General features: G+C 39.6%; 1 protein-coding gene across 1 annotated transcript; it reads left to right on the forward strand.

The window, feature by feature from the left end:
* The first annotated feature begins 689 nt into the window (after positions 1 to 689).
* LOC140237597 (alanyl-tRNA editing protein Aarsd1-B-like) lies at positions 690 to 23,196 on the forward strand. The gene is made up of 12 exons (XM_072317529.1): positions 690 to 765; positions 2,037 to 2,165; positions 3,144 to 3,161; positions 3,692 to 3,833; positions 4,221 to 4,278; positions 4,887 to 5,043; positions 5,462 to 5,578; positions 8,844 to 8,974; positions 9,586 to 9,652; positions 10,484 to 10,630; positions 12,715 to 12,809; positions 21,032 to 23,196. Exons 1-12 carry the CDS (start codon positions 727 to 729, stop codon positions 21,165 to 21,167), a joined length of 1,236 nt encoding a protein of 411 aa, XP_072173630.1. The 5' UTR covers positions 690 to 726; the 3' UTR covers positions 21,168 to 23,196.
* The last annotated feature ends 286 nt before the right edge of the window (positions 23,197 to 23,482 follow it).

The raw sequence follows: 23,482 nt of genomic DNA on the forward strand, positions 1-23,482 counted from the left end.
TCTTCCATCGCGTGTGCGAAAATATAATTTAGTAAAGTTCGGGAGATGCATGTCTGAAGGTGAGATTTAGGTCTACAGATGAAATTCTTCAATGAGATTTACATTATATAGTATGCAAGCAAATTGTATCAATTTCATTTCGGGGGATCCTAGGACTACACCCAACAAGAGCGGCATAGAGATGATAAGAGTCCATAGGAGCTGACGATAATATTTTTTCACTCTCCTTAATTATAGTAGTTGACACTACATTTTAATGCTCTGTCTGATTGCGGAGTCATTGTTCCCAAAGTCAGTGTGATGGTGTCAACTACTTCTGCGCGCACTTGAAAGTAGAAAAGTTCTTCCTTTTCCTTCAAGGCTAAGTATAGTGAAACGACACAACACAAAAGGGCGGCGAGGGCAAGATCAAGGAGGTGCATCAGCTATCAAAATCCCTTTGAGCCCCCAATCCCCCCCCCCCCCCCATGGGGCCCCCAAGTCTTTTCCGAGGGCCGCATCATCACTGCGCCCCATCCATTGATCTCTCTGCAAAGAGTGTGGAAGCGTTTTATCATGGAGCTACAGACCCATACTCCCAGTCCTGCGCCCCCACGCCACGCGATGCTGGTGTGTGTGTGTGTGTTTGTGTGTGCATGTGTGTGGCTCTGTGGCATGCCCAATGTGAACTAAAAACAAACCGAGACCAAACAGTGCAGGGAATCGGAACGCCTTGTCCGCATCGACATGTCTTTCTACTGCCAGAAGCATAGTTACGAGACCGAGGTATTGTTTGCGATCATACTAATATTGTGAAATGCAATGTATTATATACTCGGTATCACTCTGCGAAATTTACTTCCAATTTAGGTCATATCAAAGACAAGGGTGTTAGCAAAAGTGATTTGACAAATTTACTCATTATTTTGTACACACGGGACTATGATATCAGCGTGGGTCAGCGTGCACCGGGTAGCGACTTCACAGACGCAGATCTAGATAGTATATGACATTACGATCGTTTTTGCTGAGGCTGTGTGTGTAGGTTTACCAGGGAAGAGAGGTGTGATTTGATAGTGTAGAAATCACTGAGGTTTACAAAACAGTATGTTTGACTCTGCTGGTGATGCATTTACGGCACCTAGTCCCCAGCGGGAAAACTTCGATGTTGATTCTATAGAAAATCTAGAGTCAAATTTGATTGCGGAAGTAGTGGCATTCACCTGACATCTAAAACTAGCTTGGGGATTTCCCTGTATGAACGACCATCTACACAATACCGCCCATGAACACGAGTAACAACTGATGGAGTTGTGGGCGCAGTGGATAAACTGAGAATATTAGAGGTCCTTTGCTTGAAGTATTGAGAAATAGATTGTTCATAACATCATTATGTTTTTAAAAAAATGTATCAACAGCTGTAGGAAGCGGGATTTTTGTCATTGTCACGTTGAATACCATGACAATTCCATTCCAGCGAGAGTTGCTATCATATCAATTTTTTTTTAACTTTATGAAATAGGGCCCAGAAGGATAATTTTTCTGTGTGCATGCCAGAATTTTTATTTGGCTGTATTTAAGTGTTAAGTATATATGATCAGGTGTTTGAAATCTTGACACCATATATCCTCTTTCTTTATATATGATATATATATATATATCTGTTCATCTCCAGTTTTTTATGAGATGTATATGTGTAGCATATAATCTCTTTTTTGTACTTTTATCATTGTAAATCAGACACAATTCAGCCATTTGGCTGGGGAGTTTGATAATAGATTTAAAGAAATGATATACATAACATATATATATATATATATATATATATATGACAGTAATAAAGTACAAATGCGCTGTATCTATCATTAGTGATACTCTCGGTGCACAAGAGCCTATAAGATTCAACACATGCTGTGTACACATAAACAACTAATAGTATAGCTCTTCATATCCAATATCACTTAAAAATTAACCCCCCCAAAAATATATGTGTAATTTATTTATTTGTTTATTTATTATACATATATTTATATCTTTCATATATATTTCACCTACAGCTAACCACCAAAGTAGTGTCATGCTCCCCAGCCCAGGCCAAACTGCAGGTGAATGGCAAGAAGCAGAATGTAAAGGGATATGAGCTGATCCTAGAGGACACAGTACTCTTTCCAGAAGGAGGGGGCCAGGTAGTTTTTTACTTTGTTTTGTTTTGTTTTCATTTTCTTTTCTTTTCTTTTGTTTCTCATCTATCGTTTCTCGTCACATTAGATGAAGACATACGTTTCTTTGTGCGTTTGTGTGTATGTGATCCCTAACATCTGTGGTATTTGGCCACAAAACCCAGATTATGTTCCAAGAAACACAGCTTTGTGTTCATTGCGGTGCTAAGTGCAGAATCTATATCAATCTATCAATGTATTATGATATGTATATCAGTCTATCAATCGTATAATTTGTTTTATTACTTGTGGGGGGCATGCACCCTACAAGCACTGCTTTTTAGTATTCCTCCCCATTTCCAGCATTGCGTATACTTTCAGTATTTCGTTAACTTATTCTTTATTATGTATTATGATTAAATTTATGTATTCAATTTCTGTAAAATATCTATATGTTTCTGTTGGAAATTGACAATCAAGTGAATGAATGAATGGGTTAATGAATGAATGAAAAAGTGCCAAAGATGCTTGTCCAAAGTTGATCTAAGCATGGACTAATACATGTATGTAGTACTACTAGCAGTAGTTGTAGTAGCAGCAGGAGTACAATAATAGACATGGCTATAGTGGCTGAAATCAGTCATTGCTGTCAATAGGGAAGTTGAAGTAGGGATAGTGATAGAATTACAGGTAATATTGGTAGTAATGGTGAAGGTGTAGTTGCAGTTACCATATGATTTCTTGTCATATGTGTGAAATAGAACCTTTGATATCAAATCAGTTTGATTACATTCTTTACATTTAAGTATAGTTGATGATGTTTCATCAATGTTTCATAATCCTATCAGACAAGACAGGTTTCTATGCAGAACACATTTATCTCTTACATTCTCAATCTATGATTGCTGCTCTAATTGTGTTCGTAATGTTATTTTTTTCCTCTCTCTCTGTCTTATTCTCTATCACTTCACAATTCACCCCATGATGCTGATAATGGATACATAGCCGGATGATAGAGGAACAGTAAGTATAGCTGTAGTGAACCCCAGATTATGTTTGTTGACATGGCATGGCATCATGTACCTCTTCTAATTATAATAAAGGACATGTATGTATTAGATATGTTTTCCCTTTCTGAAGAAAAAGATAGTAATAAACCAGAGTTGCAATGTGGTGTCATAAACACTATGACTAAAGAACAAACCCTCTACTTTTTAGAAGACTTTTTTTTTAAATACAAAAAAAAAAGAGATTTTAATTTTAAAGAAAGTAAATGCAAGTGTAGGTATGTGTCCACAGATTAATTTGCTCATGTTCGGTCTCACGTCCAAAAACATTTTGATAAAGATATAAGAGTTCTGAGTAACCAAAACTTTCTCATTTTAATATTAGGAGAATCATTCCATTGTTCAAATACTCTCATTTTCTAGAAGCATGTGGTGATTTAACAGTGCAGAGAAGGTTTCTCTCAAATAGTTTGAACTCCCTTCTATATAACAAATTATTCCAACCCACTTCAATGCTTTCAGTGTCATTTTGTAATCTGCTCTCAGATTAATGATGTGGAGGTACTGAGAATCACAAGAAAGGGGGCTGATGCCATTCACTTTGTGACATCATCGTTTGAACCTGGGTCAGAGGTCAAGCAGAAGGTGAACTGGGAGAGGAGATTTGACCACATGCAGCAACATTCAGGTATGTACCCAACAGGGTACAAATCTATTGAGGAGAGAGATGTATGTTAAACAACAATTATTGCTGAGGATAATGGCTAACTGAAATGTGCAATTTAGGGAAATGTCACTGAATGTTAACTTCTGATACAGTAATAGTAAAATGTTATGGAGATACTAGACCAAGAACATTCAGGCATCAGTGTCCGCATTTTATAAAGTTCTGTCGTGCAATTTTAGGGGAAACAAAGATATTGCTTGAATTTGTCCACTTATTTTATCGAGACTACAGCATAATAGTCTGCAGTTTCTCTGAACAATGTAGCCCAGCTGGCAGACAAGCCAATGTTATTTCATCATCTTGCCTTGTCCTCAAATATTAAAACTATTTCTTGACATTTTTTCACAGGTCAACACTTAATTACTGCCATAGCTGACAACAAATATGGATGGAAAACTACATCATGGTAACAATGATTTTACTTTTTTCTTTACAATTCAAAGCCTAATGTTAGTATGTGACAGTAATGATGCACAATATTTCATATATATTAAAAGTGTGCTTCTGGTATTGAGTGAAATATTGATGAAAACAGCAGTAACATTTTGTGAAAGTATGAGAAAATGTTTGACTCAACAAATTAAAATGAGGAGAGAAAAATAAACTCTAGGTAACAGCATAAATAGATAATTGTTTTAGTCAGTTTCTAAAATAGGTAACTGTTATAAATACACTGTACACTTAAAATCAACCTTGCATCCAATATGGAATTTGTTGGCATCATCATTCAGAGTTATTGTTCTTGATAGCTGCAAAATTTGCCAAACACTGGGTTTTGTTTCCTTTAAGCTTTAATCACAATGTGTTTCCCTCTACCTGTATGGCATTGTTGAAAGTATCATCTTAATTTCTATATGTTACAGTCTCAACACTTCTTTGTTTATCTTTGCTGCATCTATCTGTTGATATACATTGTCCTCCACAGACATTAAGTAACTTATCTAAATTTATGAGATGATGTTTATGAATCTTTGTGAATTCTCCTTCTCCTCATTCCCCTTCTCTCACTTCAAGGGATCTGGGCCGAGAGAAGTCATTCATCGAGCTGGACACACCAAAGATTGGAGCAGAGGAGATGGAGAAACTTGAGATGGATGTGAACGATGCCATCAGACAGTGCATCCCGATGACACCCCGACTGGTGGAAATTGGCTCCAAGGAGCTGGAGGAGGTGACAAATTTCTCTTGCTGTTACTTCTGACCATGGCTCACGGAATTACAATGCAGGCACTCATGATTTTCATTATTTTTTCCCTTTTGTTTATAGTTCCTTTGTTTTTACTTTTGTCATACTTGAGGAGTTGTTTGTAAACTCTTATAAGGCATTTCACCATTGCATTCAGAACTGAAATTCATTACTGTATTATTTCTGAACAGATTTTTTTTTTTTGAATGCACACACACAAATAGAAGAAGTTTTAGTTACTGTGTACAGACAGGAGTCCGTCAAGATTGATAGGCAGTGATACGCAGAGAATTGTTTTTTAAGTCATTAGATGGTATAAAGTGGATGCCACATTTTCAAGAGTATGTAGTATCTTACTTGTTTGCTTATTGTGTATAGTTGTTTCCATCTGTTTGTGATTCAGGTTCGGACAAGAGGCCTTCCAGATGACCACGTGGGCTTGGTTAGAATAGTCGAGATAAAAGGCATAGAGGCCAACATGTGTTGTGGCACACACGTCTCAAACTTGAGCCACTTGCAGGTATGACGCATTAACTATAACAGATGGCAAATATGCATGTTTTGTTTTATCTTGCCTGTTTGTTTATTCAAGGGTGTGTAACTATCATCCATTATGATGTTTGTGTTTGTCAGTGATTGTGTAAAAGAAACCGAGGACACAAATTACATCGGCGTTAACTTGTCTGTATATAGCATTAAGCCGTTTTGACATTTATTTGCTCAAAGACTGAGGTAAAAGAATGTTGTTTTGTCGATACCAGTAAAATACCTAGCTTGACTTGACTGGTATTTATATAATGGAGGCTTAGAGAAAAAAAGAAATGTTATCAGTGTGCTGTTGGAATCAGGGGTGCATAATATGTATTTAGACTGAGTTATCTGTATGTGACAAAAGTGTGTTTAACATTGTTATTATGATCTTAACATCTGGATAGTTTTGCATGCTTTTTTTTTTTTAGTTAACTTCCTGTGTTGGATAATGTCTTTTGAATTTCTTGTGGATTGATTGCATATGCAATTAACTTTTCTCATGAAAATGATCTCCAATAATGTGGAAGTAATACATTTTCTGGAAAACGAGAATGTAGCTTGCTGTCATTGGAAGATTTATGTTTGTCTGTGGACACATATGGAAAAACTGAAAGTCACTCCTCTGCTATCCAGCTACAGCGAGCAAACTTTCTAGCCGTGGAAGTATACCTCTTTAGAAAGTTGTCCATACTTTCTCTAGGAGATAGTGGTGTTTAAGAACTTAATCTATCATGTACATCGGGTATGCTGCAACTGATTATGGTGTACAATCCATTTTGCATAGTGGATACCTTTTGTTTGTCACATATATGGAACAGCCAAGAGTTAAATCATACTGTTATGTGGCACTCGGGCCACCCGTGATCTTCATTCTAATCACTCAGTAGGAGTACACTGTTAATGCTGATAGTTCTGGATTTTATATATGCAATCAAGGGAGGGCTTGCAGTCGCAGAGAACAACCTCTTCTAACCATGCCTTCAATGATTCTCCTCTCAAGATACATGTTTTATTTATATTCTCTGCTTTGGCAAAGTTTCTTATTTTGTGGGGATCGGGGTTATTGGCTTATTCTTGGTCTTACAAAAGAGGATGCTGTGTTGTTTATGGTCAACATTGATAAGGGCAGAAAGGGCAAGGACAGGGCCTGGTTTGGGGGAAAGTGAAAGAGTTGTGGGCAGTGATGGTACCTTGACCATCCCGTGTGAGTGGTTTGAGAGTGAGGGACTTGGTGAGGAGTTTTTTGGGGAAACAGAATGTCTGTCTTCTTCTCCAATGAAAGTATACTACTGCTATATGCTAACTGACTTTTAACAGGTGCTACATGACAATCGAGAGCTTCAGATTTGCAGCACGAACATTTAAGACAGTGATTGCATTGGCCGTTCTCCTCTCTCCTTGAGTCATGTTGCACAGTAGCTTTAGGGCCCGGTCACACTGCCCAAAAGTCGCATAAATGCATGAATCAAGGAAGAAATTCGAGCCTTACATGATACATGCGCGATTTGCGCATTTCCTGAGTTAGTCTGACGTGGAACCTTTGAAGTTGTCCGCCGATGTGCGCCAGATCAGCGCTTTACGCGATTCTAGGTTTTGAGCAGCTCAAAACTCGGCTTCACGTAAAAGTTTATGCAGTATTGCGCTGTTTTACGTAATTTTTGCGTAGTTTGCGTGGTTCTTACGCGAATAATGCGCGATTCATACGCAGTTCAGAAGTGATAATGTGCAGATTATGCATGGTTTTCTGTCGACCTCAGTCATCGCGCACAACCACGAATTTGCCCTATTTGGGGCCTTTGCGTGCCTATGCACTGAAAGTGACTGGTTTGTTTGCGTGATCTTCCGTAGTTCTTGCACAGTTCATTGGTGATTTTCATCGCGTAAATCAGCTAAAATTCTCAACGGACAAGCACGCACAACCAAATTTCTTGCGTGATTCATGCGTTTATGCGACTTTTGGGCAGTGTGACCAGGCCTTAGATTACATGAGGATGCGGCCTGTGCAAAGTAAAATGGCGCCCCCATTTTAGGTCATTGCACCAAGTAGCTCTGGGCCATGTGAATTTAAGTGGACGCAAAAATGGCCCAGAACCAACTGTGCAAACTCAGACAACACGAGTTTAATGTTTATATTCAAAGCAAATGTGAACATGTGCAAAGCATATTTTTTTCCTCTAAACATCCGCGTCAGGAAAATCTAAAGCTCCCTAATACTTTGATGTTAAGTGCTTGAATTAATAATAATAATAATAATAACAATAATAATAATAATAATAATAATAATAATAATAATAATAATAATAATAATAATAATAATGATAATGATAATAATAATAATAATAATAATAATAATAATAATAATAATAATAATAATGATAATAATAATAATAATAATAATAATAATAATAATGATAATGATAATGATAATAATAATAATAATAATAATAATAATAATAATAATAATGATAATGATAATAATAATAATAATAATAATAATAATAATAATAATAATAATAATAATGATAATAATGATAATAATAATAATAATGATAATAATACAGTATTCATCACATAATTGGGCATCTGATAATCGGGAACCTCGCCTAAATGACATACGCTTCCCAGAAACATTTCCAATGCATGTTATTTTCACTGGATAATCGGGCGGGGACCTCTGATAAACAGGACAATTTTTCTTCAAGCGATCTTTGATTTTGTTGATATTTTACACAAAAAATCTACCAAAATACCACAACAATATTTCAAAGATTCCCTATCAGTTGTCGTTTACATCGAACTTACAAAGCAAGCTTCGGACTGGTGTGTTTTGACCTCCGTCCATCCAGTACACGTACATGCATAGCCACGAAAGCGCCGTGTATAAGTATCCATGCCATTGCGAAACACATGCTTTCGCGAACATTCTTCTCCCCTACATAAGGTAAGCAAAGCCATGTGCAGGGAGAGCTAGAGGTGCGCGCCGAGGGGTACCTGTAGTGTGGTTGTGTATTCATGTACATGTACAGTACGTCAGTATGCATGTGTGTGTGTGTGCACTACATGTACATGTCGTATGCCGTTAGTGTATGGTGAGTGCTCATCGCGAAATCGGGCACCCCGCTTAAAGGGGCCGTGTTTGCTACTCCCAACCTGTCCCGATTATGCGATGAATACTGTAATAATTGCATTTATATGGTGCTTTGTACTGATGTTTCAAAGCACACACTTACTCATCATTGTCTGTTTCTCACCAGGCTATCAAACTTCTGGGGACGGAAAAGGGCAAAAAAGGCAAGACCAACTTGTTCTTCTTGGCTGGTGGCAGGGTCCTGGCCTACCTGGGCAAGTGCTATGACAGTGAGAAGGCTCTCACAGCATTACTCAAGTAAGCTTGTTTCATTGGTATAAATTAGTTTTGTTTCTTCAGAATGTTGTCTCTGCCATTGTTGGCCTTTATTACCACCCATTAAAGGGCACTTTTAAAGTTTATGTATGCAGTAATTAGTCCTCATTTCAAGTGTTTGTAATTTTCATGAGCTCGCCATTCTCGGATTTATTCTCACTACCTAGTCCTTGAGAGAGGCTTAAAGCCATTGGTCCTGTGGTAGCTTGCTCATAGGCATTTAATTGCTTCTTCAATGACCACATAAAATAAGTACAGACACATGCATTCCTAGTTTTGAAAGTGCTTATTAAATTTCATATCTCATCCATGTTTTGTGCACTAATGACCCTGAAAGCAAGACTAAATGATGGCATTAATATTGTGGCTCCTTTACGATACCAATAAACTTCTGAGGAGGTAATCAAGCCTCTTCATCTGTGACTATTATGTACGCTTGACCAGGATTTATCCCTCATTTCTGGTCTCGTGTTGTGAAGAACAATGACTGAACAAAAAAAAAAGAAGAAAACAAAGATTTTGTTTCATGATTGGCTTTTCCTAAAAACCCCACCCTTCCCCCTCTCATCTTGATGTTGATGTCTCCTACGTAGATGCGGACCAGAAGACCACGCCCAGCAGGTGGATAAGATACAGAAATCCCTGAAGGCATCCAACAAGGTACCTAGATCAATTATCACATCACTTTGTCACTCAATGTTGCTGACAAACGTACATCATTACTGTTTTGCGTATGCATCTTGATACTCCTGACCATGATATGAAAGTGGTAGTTACATCTTTATCTTGACTTCAATGTTGAATTTCTCAAAGCTTATTTGTATACCTTTAATACCCCAAAGGGTGCCAGAGGCATTATGTTTATGAATTGTTTGACCAATATCTGTTTGTCTGTCCCACATCTTGTTAGAGAAATTAAAGGAAGAAAGTGCAAAGTGGATTTTCAAGGTACCTTGCCCATGGATACTACATGAGGAGTAGTTACATCAATTATTAGACGAAATATCTCAAGGTCAAAGATCGTTGAACTTTGGCCGAAATATGGCGTATACAAGAATATTATTCACAATTACCATATGCCTACAGTTTATCATTGAGAGCCTTAATAGATTCTCTCCGAAGTAATTTTGTCTGTTTCCACCATTTGTAAGTATGGAAAACCCCACCCACCTTTCTTGGAGAGCTAGCTTTTGCCCTGCGCGGCATTCATCACAAGAAGAAGAAGAAAAAAACTTTAGTAGTAGCTCTATTTGACAGAAAGAGGGCTGCATCATTGATCAATGAATCTTTATTGAAAGAGTTGCTGTACATAGGGCCTATGGTTTGTTTGCATTTATAAATTTGATTTATTATTTTATTTCTTTTTTTTTTAAGGCAGACTACTTTTATTGAAGCATCTGCAAGAGGCTGATGGTTTGTCACATAGAATTTGGAAATGTTCATAAAGTCATCTCATTTCTTTCAAACATCTGTCATATTAAAACTCCAAAGACCTTGCTCACCCTCCTACGAGAGCTGGCCCAGCTGGAGGCAAGACTGTACAAGGAGACCCAGGGCCGGGACCCGGTCCTGGCCCTCCACAGGAAAGAGGGCGACTCGGAGTTCATGAACATCCTGGCCAATGAAGTGGGTCCAGAGGTGAGGAGGCTGTGAGGGCGGGACTCATGTGTGTTGTACCTCAGTTTGCACCCTGCAACGTTTGGGGTGGGGATTAGAGGTGGAATCTGCCAATATCCATGAATCTTGCATATGATTTCTTTGTCATCGTAGTGGAGGTAATGTACGTGAGCTTCACAGAATCGGAATAGTCTTAGTTTATTGATTGCAATACTTTGTAGAGATATACTCATATATTTTCCCCATTTCTTCTTCCCCAGTTTTTAAAAATTTGATCATAATGATGTCTTTAATGTCAATTGAGCTGTGTGTTACACACGGAATTTGATCAGATAGATTTGAAACATCTTTCCATTTGTTAACTAGAATAATTTGTAGAAAATGATTTGATTGTTTCCTCCATATACAATTTTTTGTAGTAATGACACTCCTTTTTCACCATACACAGGACTTCAAAAATTCTGTAATATGCACTTTCAAAGTTATCCTCCTAGGCAGAGGTACTGTGACAACTATGCAGAATATTGGGAACGATTTTCATCAATATTGAATGAAGGCTCAACAGAAATGACAAAATTTGTTGTATATAAATGTTGTGTTCGCTATGAAATTGGTGTTTTGGCTCTGTGTTTTTGTTATACCCCCGCCAAACGAAGTTTGAAGGGGGTATATAGGAATCAGCGGACGGTTGGGCGGTCGGGCGGGCGGTCGGTCGGGCGGTCGGGCGGTCGGGCGGTCGGGCGGTCGGTCCGTTGCAAATCTTGCGTCGCGAACTTCTTCCTCAGTTTTCAACCGATTCCCATAAAACTTGGCACAGATGTGTGCCTTGGGTTGTAGATGTGCAAGACGTATTTTTTGACAGTACCCAAAAGTACGTTGCCATGGTAACGGCATATTATGGGCAAAAATGGGTACAAATCTTGCGTCGCGAACTCCTCCCGCAGTTTTTGATCAATTTTTATGAAATTAGGTACAGATGTTCATCTGAATATGTTAATGTGCAAGACACATATTTCTGCAGTGGCAAAAAGTGCGTTGCCATGGTAACGGCATGTTATTGGTAAAATATAGGGCAAAATGCTTCATGGCAAAACTGCTTCATCAGTGTTCTTCCAATTCTCATGGAATTCATATTGAATGTTTGTCTTAGGATATAGGTTAGCATGACACATTTCTTGACAGTGACAAAAAGTATGTTGCCATGGTAACAGCTCACATATTATGAGCCAAAATGATGGAAAATTTTGTGTTGCAAACTACTTCCTCAGTTTTTGCCCAATTTCCATGAAACTTGGTACAGATGTGTGCCTTTGGTTGTAGATGTGCAAGACGCATTTTTCGACAGTACCCGAAAGTATGTTGCCATGGTAACAGCATATTAATGGCAGAAGATCAAGGAAAGATCTTGCGGATTTAACTACTTCCTCAGTTTTTTGACCAAAGCTTATGAAATGTTGTTTTGACCAAAGCTTATGAAATGTTGTTTGGCGGGGGTATAACCAGTCGCTGTAGCGACATTTCTAGGTTTTTTTTTGGCATTAAGGGTAGTATGAAGTATTGTCTCTTGACTTGGCAGAATGAACCTGTAGAGATATACATTTTCTTAGACATACTCCTCTCATTCTCCAGTATATATTGATATCATTCTTTTCTGATGTTGACCTTTTTAAATCGATGGTCTCTTGTCATGGTAAGCTCTTTCGTGCACAGACCACTGAGATATTTGTGATATACCTGAATAATTATTAGTTACATGGAAGATAACAAAACTCAATACAGTACTATGAGAGCAGAATGTTTTGAATAAAAAGTGCTATTTTGTAGAGAAGAAATGCATTATTTCTTTACTCTGTTTAACCTCATTTCTTAAATGAATGCATAAAATCAATTATCCAATGTAATTCGTTGTGAAAAAAAGAGAAAAATACATATAGGTATAATTATCAGGTGATAAAGAACTGAAAATCAGCAAGATGTTGATTAAAAATTACCCTCAGATATTACCAAAGGTTGTAATATTCATTATTTCTAAGAGTGGAGAGAATGTGTTTACATATATCATTCATTTTATTAGCTTATGTTGCTGATTTCATATGTTTTCCCAGAATGCCCTGATGCTTCTAACTGTGGGTGAGGAGAATGGAGCTGGCCTCTTTCTTGTTGCTGGACCACCAGCCATCATCGAAGAAGCTGGTCCAAAGTAAGGTTCAAATTAAATACTGAGTATGCAATATATTTGGCGAGTCTAATTTTTTGCGAATCGGGAGTTCCTGACAATTTTGTGAGTTGTTAAATTTGCTATTGTGGAGCACAGTACTGAACAGAGACATGTATGTTTGCACGTTATGAATAACATTCATGTTGGGAGCAGAGTAAATATTTTTGCATGTTTTAGATTCGCAGATAGCACCCAACTTGCCAAATCTGTGAAAATAAAAACCTCATGAAATATTCATCATGTACATACAGTACATGGAAACGGGTCATTTTAATATTAAACTGTGTTATGATCCAAGTTGCTTTTCAGCAGCTAAGTTGCCTATTTTAGGGAGACATGAAGGAAAGATAAAATGCTTTGAATGACAAGAATACTTTATACTCCTTCACCTTGATTTGAAATCTTATTGTGAATATTTTGGATGGTGCCCAAAATGTTCATGGATTACTACCCCAGTTCTAGTTTTAGGAGAATATGCTTAGAGGAAAATATTGCTCAGTGGAAATATTGTTACCAAAGCAGCCAGTAACTGAGGCATTTTGGCATAGGTGGAACTGTATGTAGAAAGTTATTGTCTGCTGAATTTCCATTAGGCATCTCATGTGGCATTCTGCAGGAATTATTTAAAAGATGCTTTTGTCTTGTGTCACAAATGTACACACAAGTAGTTATGGTATCAAGGCTGTATGCATGGTTGTTTTAATGTGTATGTACACAGGTAGACCAGATTAATGGAGAACATTCTATATGATATAGATATAGTACATACAGGCTGACCAGATCAGTGGAGAATTTTCTACATGGTATACAATGTAGCTACAGTACATGTATGCATGTGACAGGAAATACATTATAGCTCATTCAATCTAGAATGATTTCACCCATTCCAGAAAATTCTAGGAAGTGCTGGCTGAGTGAGGCACTGCCCTTGTAGCCCAATGTGATTGGTAGTTAATTTTGGCAATGATGTTATGCACATATTAGGCAGTGAGTCATCCAGGATTCCTGGAATTTGGACTTGCTAGTATGTTCAGGTATGTAGCCCCAGGTTGGAGAAAATTACAGAATGTACTAGAAAGGGGTGAATGAATATATAAGCCGGAGAAATTCTGAGGTAGGCAGAGTACCCAACACCTCTGCTCTGAGAGTTACGTCACTTCTGGCTCTGAAGCGACTTGTTATAGTCAGTCCTGTGTTACCTGCTTACCTGCTATACAAACTGTGTTTGTGGAGATAAGGCCTGGGAGACATTTTGCCTGCAGAGGATTAATTTGCCTACGTTGGAGATAGACTCCATATTTTAGTGTCAACGGACATTATTACGGCAAAGCTGTGACGGGCTGGATTCCTTGCTGGACATTATAAAGTGAATCATCATTCAACGCATCAACTGGACGTGGTCGTCATAACGTTTGGATTTTGCACATTTCGCCGTGGCCATCATCGTGGATTTTACCCCGGATCTATAACGTGGATTATTGCAATCAGTGCCTCTGGATTTACATTGGAGGAATCATTCATCGGTGCATCAAGGACCATTAATTTGTGCATCGAACATCGTTTCTGGACATTCTCAAAGGATTATTTGATTTCCAGGGATATTGCCTGTAAGTGATTCCATTACCGATTTATAATTGTTTTATTGATCATTATTGTACTGATGTGAAACCAATAACGAGTCTGTACCCACAATATCACTGTTAATAAACCGCCTGAACATTAGTTGATTGTTTCTTTTGTGCGATCATTCTCAGAGTGATTTTGGTCGTAACAAAATTGGGGGCTTGTGTCCGAGAAGTGAATTTAAAGCCAAACTTGAATCTGGAACGTTCCGGAATCCAGAATATTGGTACAGACAAAATACCAGTGAGTTGATTGTTCAATTGTATATTGTGTGTAATACATGTGACAATGTCAATCAGTACAATGGATGTTCAGGCGTTTGTTCAGAGGACAGATTTGTCCCTCAAAGATTTGCAAAGGTTACGCAAATGTGATTTGACTGCTATTGCACAGCATTTGAATGTTGATGTTCCACAAGGTGTAAGAAAGGCAGAAATTCTTGACTTAGTAGCTGGTCACATGGAGCTCAAAGAAGAAATTGACACTCCAGATCGAGCTCAAATTTCCGATCAAACACGGCTTGAGCTTGCTCGATTGGAACTAGAGAAAGAAAAGATGAGATTAGAAATGGAAAGAGAGAGGGATAGAGAACGAAGAGAAGTGGAAAGAGAAATTGAAATGAAGAAAATTGAAGTGGAGCAACAACTGAAATTGCGTGAGATGGAATTGACTCATGCACAGACTGTTGGAAATCGTGAAAGGGCTCCTCCTGAACTTGATTTGGCCAAGAACATTCGATTGGTGCCAAAATTTGAAGAAAACAGAGTCGATGCATATTTTGTGTCATTTGAGAAGGTGGCTAACAGTTTGAACTGGCCACAGGAATTTTGGCCCTTGCTCCTTCAAAGTGTGTTTGTCGGCAAAGCAGCTGATGTGTACTCATCTCTCTCTGAAGAGCAATCACGTGACTATGCTACAGTCAAGAAGGCAGTGTTGAATGCTTATGAGTTGGTGCCAGAGGCGTACAGACATAAGTTCAGAAATTCGTACCGCAAACCAGGCCAGACACATGTTGAGTTTGCTCGTGAAAAAGAAATGATGTTTGATAGGTGGTACCGATCCTTGAAAGTGGATCAGGATTTTGATAACCTACGTGAGGTTGTTCTCTTGGAAGAATTCAAAAAGAGTGTTGCTTTCAGTGTGAAGTCGCATTTGGATGATCACAAAGTGACAAGTTTGCATAAAGCAGCCTTGATGGCTGATGAGTATGAGCTGACCCACAGAAATGACAACAGACCACCTTTCAGGAATTTCTCTGGAAATAAGAGAGACAAAAATCAGTCGAGCAATCCAAAGAATGCTGGTTCTGAAAAAGGCACGAGTTCTGAAACTTCATCGGCACCAAAGCCTCAATCTGACAAAGGGTCCAGTACAAGTGCAAATGTCATCAAATGTTTTCATTGTAACAAGACAGGGCACGTAAAGTCACAGTGTTGGAAGTTGCAAAACAAAACAAAGAAGGACATGGGATTTGTCATGTCAAAAAGTGTCCTACCCGAAAATAGTGTCCCTTTCAGTGAAACACAGGCCATTGAAAGTCGATCTCCCAAATTCAAAGATAGGCTAAAGCAGGTGGATGAGAGCTATCGTAGCTTTTTGTTTGATGGTGAGGTGACCCCATGTACTTCTGGTGAGGCAGGTAAGCCAGTAGTCATCCTGCGGGATACGGGGGCCTCTCAGTCATTGATGGTGGATGGTGGTACGACTTTTCCACCAGATAGTGCAGTGAATGCAAAAGTCTTGATTCAGACTGTTGATGGCAGTTATATGTCAGTGCCACTGTATAGAGTGGATTTGAAGTGTGACCTAGTTTCTGGTCCTGTCACTGTTGGAGTTGTTCCTGAGTTGCCCATGGTAGGCATTGACTTCTTGTTGGGGAATGACTTGGCTGGGGACAAGGTGGTTGCGTCTCCAGTTGTTTCGGATAAACCAGTGGTGGTTGCTGAAACTGAGCAGTTGCAGGAGGAGTTTCCTGGGATTTTCCCAGATTGTGTTGTGACTAGGTCTCAGGCTCGTAGAGCTGTTCAAGATGATGCGGATTCTGTTGATGTGGAGGAGAATTCTGGTGTTTGGTTGGCAGAAACCTTTTTCAAGGATTTGAATGATGGGGTTGCTGTATTAGGCTCCGAGGCTAACAGTGATGGGCTGTTTAGCAAGTCTTCCTTGGTTGAAGCACAGCAGGCAGACTCTGAGTTAAAAGGCTTGTCTCAGACGGCATGTTCTGAGGCTGAGGCTGAAAAGGTCCCTGAGTGCTATTATGTCAAAGATGGCATTTTGATGAGGAAGTGGAGACCTCCCCATAGGCCAGCTGATGAGGATTGGACGGTGGTCCGTCAAGTTGTTGTCCCTCCCTGTTACCGCGGTGAGATCTTGAGGATTGCTCACGAGTTACCTGTCGGCGGCCATTTAGGCGTCAGAAAGACAAAGGATCGGATCATGAGGCATTTCTATTGGCCAGGGTTGAATGTGGATGTGGCTGAGTTTTGCAAGACTTGTCACACATGTCAGGTGGCTGGTAAACCACAGCATTCAGTGAAGCCGGCGCCATTGATTCCGATACCTGCGTTTGAAGAACCATTCAGTCGGGTTCTAGTTGACTGTGTTGGACCTTTGCCTAGGACTAGGTCGGGTCATAAGTACCTCTTGACAATCATGGATATGTCTACACGGTTTCCAGAGGCTATCCCATTGCGAAATATTACTGCTAAGACTGTGGTAGATGCTCTAGTGCAGTTTTTCACTAGGTATGGGTTGCCCAAGGAAGTGCAGTCTGACCAAGGGTCAAATTTCATGTCAGGCATATTTCAAGAGGTGATGTATCGTTTGGGTGTGAAGCAGCTGAAGTCGTCAGCTTATCATCCCCAATCCCAAGGTGCGTTGGAGCGCTACCACCAGACCCTAAAGACAATGATTAGGGCATTTTGTGAGGAGTATCCCGAGGATTGGGATAAGGGCATCCCTTTCCTGCTGTTCGCAACGAGGGACTCCCCAAATGAGTCGACGGGTTTCAGCCCATTTGAGTTGGTGTACGGTCATGAAGTTAGGGGCCCATTGAAGCTCATCAAAGAGAAATTCATGACTGAGGATGATGAGGTCCACCTACTTGACTATGTGTCAAAGTTTCGTGAAAGGCTTTCAAAGGCTTGTGAGGTAGCTAGGGAACACTTGAAAGTGTCACAAGACTCAATGAAGAGAAAGGCAGACAAAAATGCCAAAGCCCGAACCTTCAAACCAGGTGACAAAGTTCTTGTACTGCTGCCCATACAAGGTGAACCACTGAAAGCCAAGTTCAGTGGCCCATACTGTGTCAAAAAGAAACTCAATGATGTGAACTATGTGATCAGTACGCCAGACAGACGAAAAGATCAGAGGGTGTGTCATGTAAACATGCTGAAAGAGTACTATGAGAGAAAGGCTAGTCAGCCTGTAGGCGTAGCTCAGGTGGTAGAAGAAGAAGTAGATGAAGAGGGAGAAGCTCAAGATGAGAATGGAAGTGAGCCCTCTAGTGCCAGGTTGTCTAACTCAGAGATGTTAGGGAAAGTAGATGAGGCACTGAACTACCTACCTGAAAATCAGAGGAAAGATGTGACTAGTCTGTTACATGAGTACAAAGAAGTGTGTAAAGACAAACCAGGTTGCACCCCTCTGGCTGTACATGATGTTGATGTAGGAGATGCTGACCCTATCAAGCAAAACCCTTACAGGTTAAACCCGAGCAAACTGCAAAAAGTAAGGGAAGAGATTCAATACATGCTAGACAATGACATAATAGAACCGAGTAAAAGCAGTTGGAGCTCCCCAATCGTCATGGTGCCCAAACCGGATGGGTCTCAAAGATTCTGTATAGATTACAGAAAGGTGAATGCCGTGACGAAAACAGACTCTTTCCCCATTCCCAGACTAGAAGACTGCATTGACAGGGTCGGAAATTCTGCATATGTCAGTAAAATAGACCTTCTAAAGGGATACTGGCAAGTGCCCTTGACCGACAAAGCCAGGGAGATTTCTGCCTTTGCCACACCAGATGGCTTGTTCCAATGCAAAGTAATGCCATTTGGCATGAAAAATGCTCCGGCCACCTTCCAACGGCTGACAAACCAAATCATTGCCGGGCTTGACAACTGTGTAGTATACATTGATGACATTCTAGTGTATAGTGACACGTGGCAGGAGCACATTACACACTTGCGGCAACTTTTTGATCGACTCAAGGAGGCCGGATTGGTGATTAATCTGGCAAAGAGTGAATTTGCAAAGGCCAAAGTGGTGTATCTCGGGCATGTAGTCGGTCAGGGACAGGTATTGCCAAGAGAAGCCAAGGTAGAAGCTATACTAGGCTTTCCCATTCCCCAATCCAAGAAGGAGTTGCTCAGATTCCTGGGCATGGCTGGTTTCTACAGGAAATTTGTGCCAAATTTCAGCACTGTAGTCACCCCCCTAACAAACCTGCTGAAGGGTAAGGCAAAGTACACCTGGACTGATGAGTGTCAAAGGGCCTTCGAGAAACTAAAAGCAGTCCTTGCTAATGAGCCTGTTCTGGCAGCTCCTGACTTCCAAAAGCCATTCAAAGTGGCAATCGATGCTAGTGATGTAGGAGTGGGAGCGGTTTTGCTCCAAGAAGATGAAGAAGGCACTGAACGACCGGTTAGCTACTTTTCCAAAAAGTTGAACGCATACCAAAAGAAATACTCAACAATCGAGAAGGAGACTCTCAGTCTCATCCTTGCCCTCCAGCAATATGAAGTGTACTTGACCAATAGCAAAGGGGAGATCACGGTCTATACTGACCACAACCCCTTGGTCTTTTTAGACCGGTTCAAAATGAAGAACAACAGACTGTTCAGATGGAGCATGATGACGCAGCCATATGCACTCAAAATCAAACATGTGGCAGGCAAAAATAATGTAATTGCTGACGCTTTGTCAAGAGTGTAACATGAAGAGAGTATCAAAGGTGAAAAGTTTTCACCGCATATCATTTACAGTGTATGTGTTTAGCATATCCATCAATGTATGCAAAACAGTTTGACATGATTGTGTAAGCTTCGAGAATCCAAGCAATATCATTGTAATTGGTATCCATGAAAAGAAAACATGGAATCAATGCAGCTTTTCAAAAGGCATGTGATAGTATGTGATTATGGTTGTTTGAGTTGGATTTTACCTCACATTCATTGTAAATAACAATGAGAAATTGTGAAGGTAAAAGAAACCCTTGCTACGGCAAGGCTTTCTTTTTCCCATGGGGGATGGTGTCACAAATGTACACACAAGTAGTTATGGTATCAAGGCTGTATGCATGGTTGTTTTAATGTGTATGTACACAGGTAGACCAGATTAATGGAGAACATTCTATATGATATAGATATAGTACATACAGGCTGACCAGATCAGTGGAGAATTTTCTACATGGTATACAATGTAGCTACAGTACATGTATGCATGTGACAGGAAATACATTATAGCTCATTCAATCTAGAATGATTTCACCCATTCCAGAAAATTCTAGGAAGTGCTGGCTGAGTGAGGCACTGCCCTTGTAGCCCAATGTGATTGGTAGTTAATTTTGGCAATGATGTTATGCACATATTAGGCAGTGAGTCATCCAGGATTCCTGGAATTTGGACTTGCTAGTATGTTCAGGTATGTAGCCCCAGGTTGGAGAAAATTACAGAATGTACTAGAAAGGGGTGAATGAATATATAAGCCGGAGAAATTCTGAGGTAGGCAGAGTACCCAACACCTCTGCTCTGAGAGTTACGTCACTTCTGGCTCTGAAGCGACTTGTTATAGTCAGTCCTGTGTTACCTGCTTACCTGCTATACAAACTGTGTTTGTGGAGATAAGGCCTGGGAGACATTTTGCCTGCAGAGGATTAATTTGCCTACGTTGGAGATAGACTCCATATTTTAGTGTCAACGGACATTATTACGGCAAAGCTGTGACGGGCTGGATTCCTTGCTGGACATTATAAAGTGAATCATCATTCAACGCATCAACTGGACGTGGTCGTCATAACGTTTGGATTTTGCACATTTCGCCGTGGCCATCATCGTGGATGTTACCCCGGATCTATAACGTGGATTATTGCAATCAGTGCCTCTGGATTTACATTGGAGGAATCATTCATCGGTGCATCAAGGACCATTAATTTGTGCATCGAACATCGTTTCTGGACATTCTCAAAGGATTATTTGATTTCCAGGGATATTGCCTGTAAGTGATTCCATTACCGATTTATAATTGTTTTATTGATCATTATTGTACTGATGTGAAACCAATAACGAGTCTGTACCCACAATATCACTGTTAATAAACCGCCTGAACATTAGTTGATTGTTTCTTTTGTGCGATCATTCTCAGAGTGATTTTGGTCGTAACACTTGTGAGAGTAACATTGCTATCATAAGACTTTTCTGTTTGGTCCACTTATGTGTCATTAATTTTATTTTTTGTAGAGAGAAAAAAGAATATTTCTCAGACATTTTATTCAAGGTATATTGACTGTATTCCATGCTGCATAGAAACTGAATTTCGACATGTAGTAACTGCATTGTGTATGTGTTTGTGTGGTCTCACAGGGTCGCCACTGTGCTGGAAGGCAAGGGTGCCTGCAAGAATGGACGTTACCAGGGAAAGGCCACAAAACTGTCCAAGAGGTCCGAAGCGGAGCAGCTCCTACGACAGTTCTCAGATAAACTCACCCTGAATGACTGATTGCCGAACGAGACTAGTGATTTATGATGTAACATTGTGGTAATTTATTTTTGTGAAAACATCCCGGGGATCTCGGTGCATTGAAGATGGATGCAATTAGAATCAGCTTGTCCATGAAGGAATTTTTCCAGTTTTGTTTGTGTTTTTGTTTTATTCCTGTGGATAGTCTTTCATACACTTAACTCCAGTGATGGCACCAGTGTTTTTACCAGAATTCCAGCCGCTACAAGCCTTATGTTCAAATTCATGAAATTCTTCCGTCGAGATGTTTTCATTGCAACTGATTGACAAACTGCCCTACATCGACGTAAATAAGGATTAGAACCAACACTTGCTGTCGGGCGAAAGCTCGGTGGTCTGGTGGAGATGACGCCTGTCCGGTGATCAGGAGGTCGTAGGTTTGAATCCTGCTCGAGTATGTACGCCCATGATTTTTTATCATGGCTACTACTAAAACACTGATCAATTCAGTGTTTATTTAGGTCGATGTAGGGCAATTTGTCAATCAGTTGCAAAGCCTTATGTTTGCGTGCAGAGAACATAGACTGACTTCTGTCACTTGAATCTGTAATGATAACGATAATACTGGGTAATGATGATACGGTCTTGTTTATCCAGAGTAGCATTTTTGGTATCATCACTTTTTTCCCCTTCAGAGCCCCTGCAATTATTATTTTCCCAGCATTGGGGTTCTCATTTACACACCTTGCTCAAGAGACGGAGTGAGTAAGCACATTGATGGAGGATGTGCGCACCGGGTGGGATTTGAATCCTTGACTTCCTGTTATTAAAGTTCTGCACACTCGCCCACCTTACCACAGTGCGCACACCCCACCTGTCATTACAAAGCATAATGTCCATAATGTCCTGTAGCAAAGACAGAGGGTAAATCCTGTGAATTAAGTCAATGTTAGAGGATTATACCAGCCGCTATAGAAAGTTTGATATCGTCACCCTCATGAAATAATTGCCCAAGTCAAAATATTTTCAAAATCAGGTTTTTGTCAAAGTTCAATCTGCTGAATGAGATACAGCTAATGGTATAGTTGCCTAACTCATATTTTACTCCCAAGTGGTGCAATCTTTCAACTGTTATGAGTTGAATCTTGAATAGAAATTAGAAATTGCGAAAACCAACTTTTTTATCATTTTTCTCAAAACTTTCAAATATGACTTTTTTGGGCAATTATTTTATGAGAGTGATGATATATACTCAGCATGTCACTCATGTGCACCAGTACTGATAATTGATTTTGTTTTGTTTGTTTGTTTGTGAGCATAGGTGTATTCAGGTAGCCAGCACCAGAGGCTAATATTTTCTGATTCTGGACTGCAAGATTGTATGTATGTTAACATTTCTATTCATGTTGCAGTCATGACAAAGTGCCTCTGTGATGAACAAGCTGCTTAATTATTCATGTTTTAGGCAATAATAAGAATTGTACCTTGTACCGATATTATCAAGTGTCTGTGACTGATTCTCATGAAGAGACATTCATTTAGTATTGGTTTCTTTTCTTCTACACCTCCCAAAAATTGTGACAGACAGTACTCTACAATGTTGTCAGCTCTACCCAGCTGCAATAATGTTGACCCACGTAAGCAGAGGGTGTGCCACATGTTCAGCGGTTGAGTCCCATCTTAATGCCAAGTTACCTTCCCCGACGTTTGCGACATCATGCAGAGTCTGTGTCATTTACCTGTTTACCATATTCTTGCTGTCATTCCAAAGAACTTGTGATGTCTGGCACAAATTAAGATACTGTATAAGCTGTTATTTTCACTAGGGTTTAATTTTCGCGAATTTCGCGAATCACAGTTGGATCGCGAATTTAACAACACGCGAAATTGTCTCCATGCGCTTTGTTAATAGAGCATTAACGTAAGCATCGGCGTCGATTCGCGAAAACAACATGTGAGAATGTCTGCGACCTCATCAATCGCAAAAATATCTGTATGCGAAAATAACAGCGTATACAGTACAGAGTACTTACACACACTGAATTGTGACAGCTCTTCTTTGTGTTTGTCATGGTCCATTTATTCAATTTGTACTAAAGATAAGGTAACTCGGTAAATTGTTATAGTCTTTTGAGGGGATTATACCTTGCCTTGTAACCAACAGTTCCATTAAAGTCATGTAACAAAGTATTTTTATCCATTTGCATTTTTGTTTATTTTTCACAATAAGAATTGTGGCTTTTGTTCAAACTGTAGATGAACCCTGTTAAAGGTGGGGTCAAGACCTTCGCAGGGCTTAAAATGAGTCGAGGTCATACGTCACCGATCTCATTGTTTATAAAGCAAGCATGTTG

Source organism: Diadema setosum, chromosome 14 (genome assembly GCF_964275005.1).
Source record: "Diadema setosum chromosome 14, eeDiaSeto1, whole genome shotgun sequence".
Classification (NCBI taxonomy): domain Eukaryota; kingdom Metazoa; phylum Echinodermata; class Echinoidea; order Diadematoida; family Diadematidae; genus Diadema; species Diadema setosum.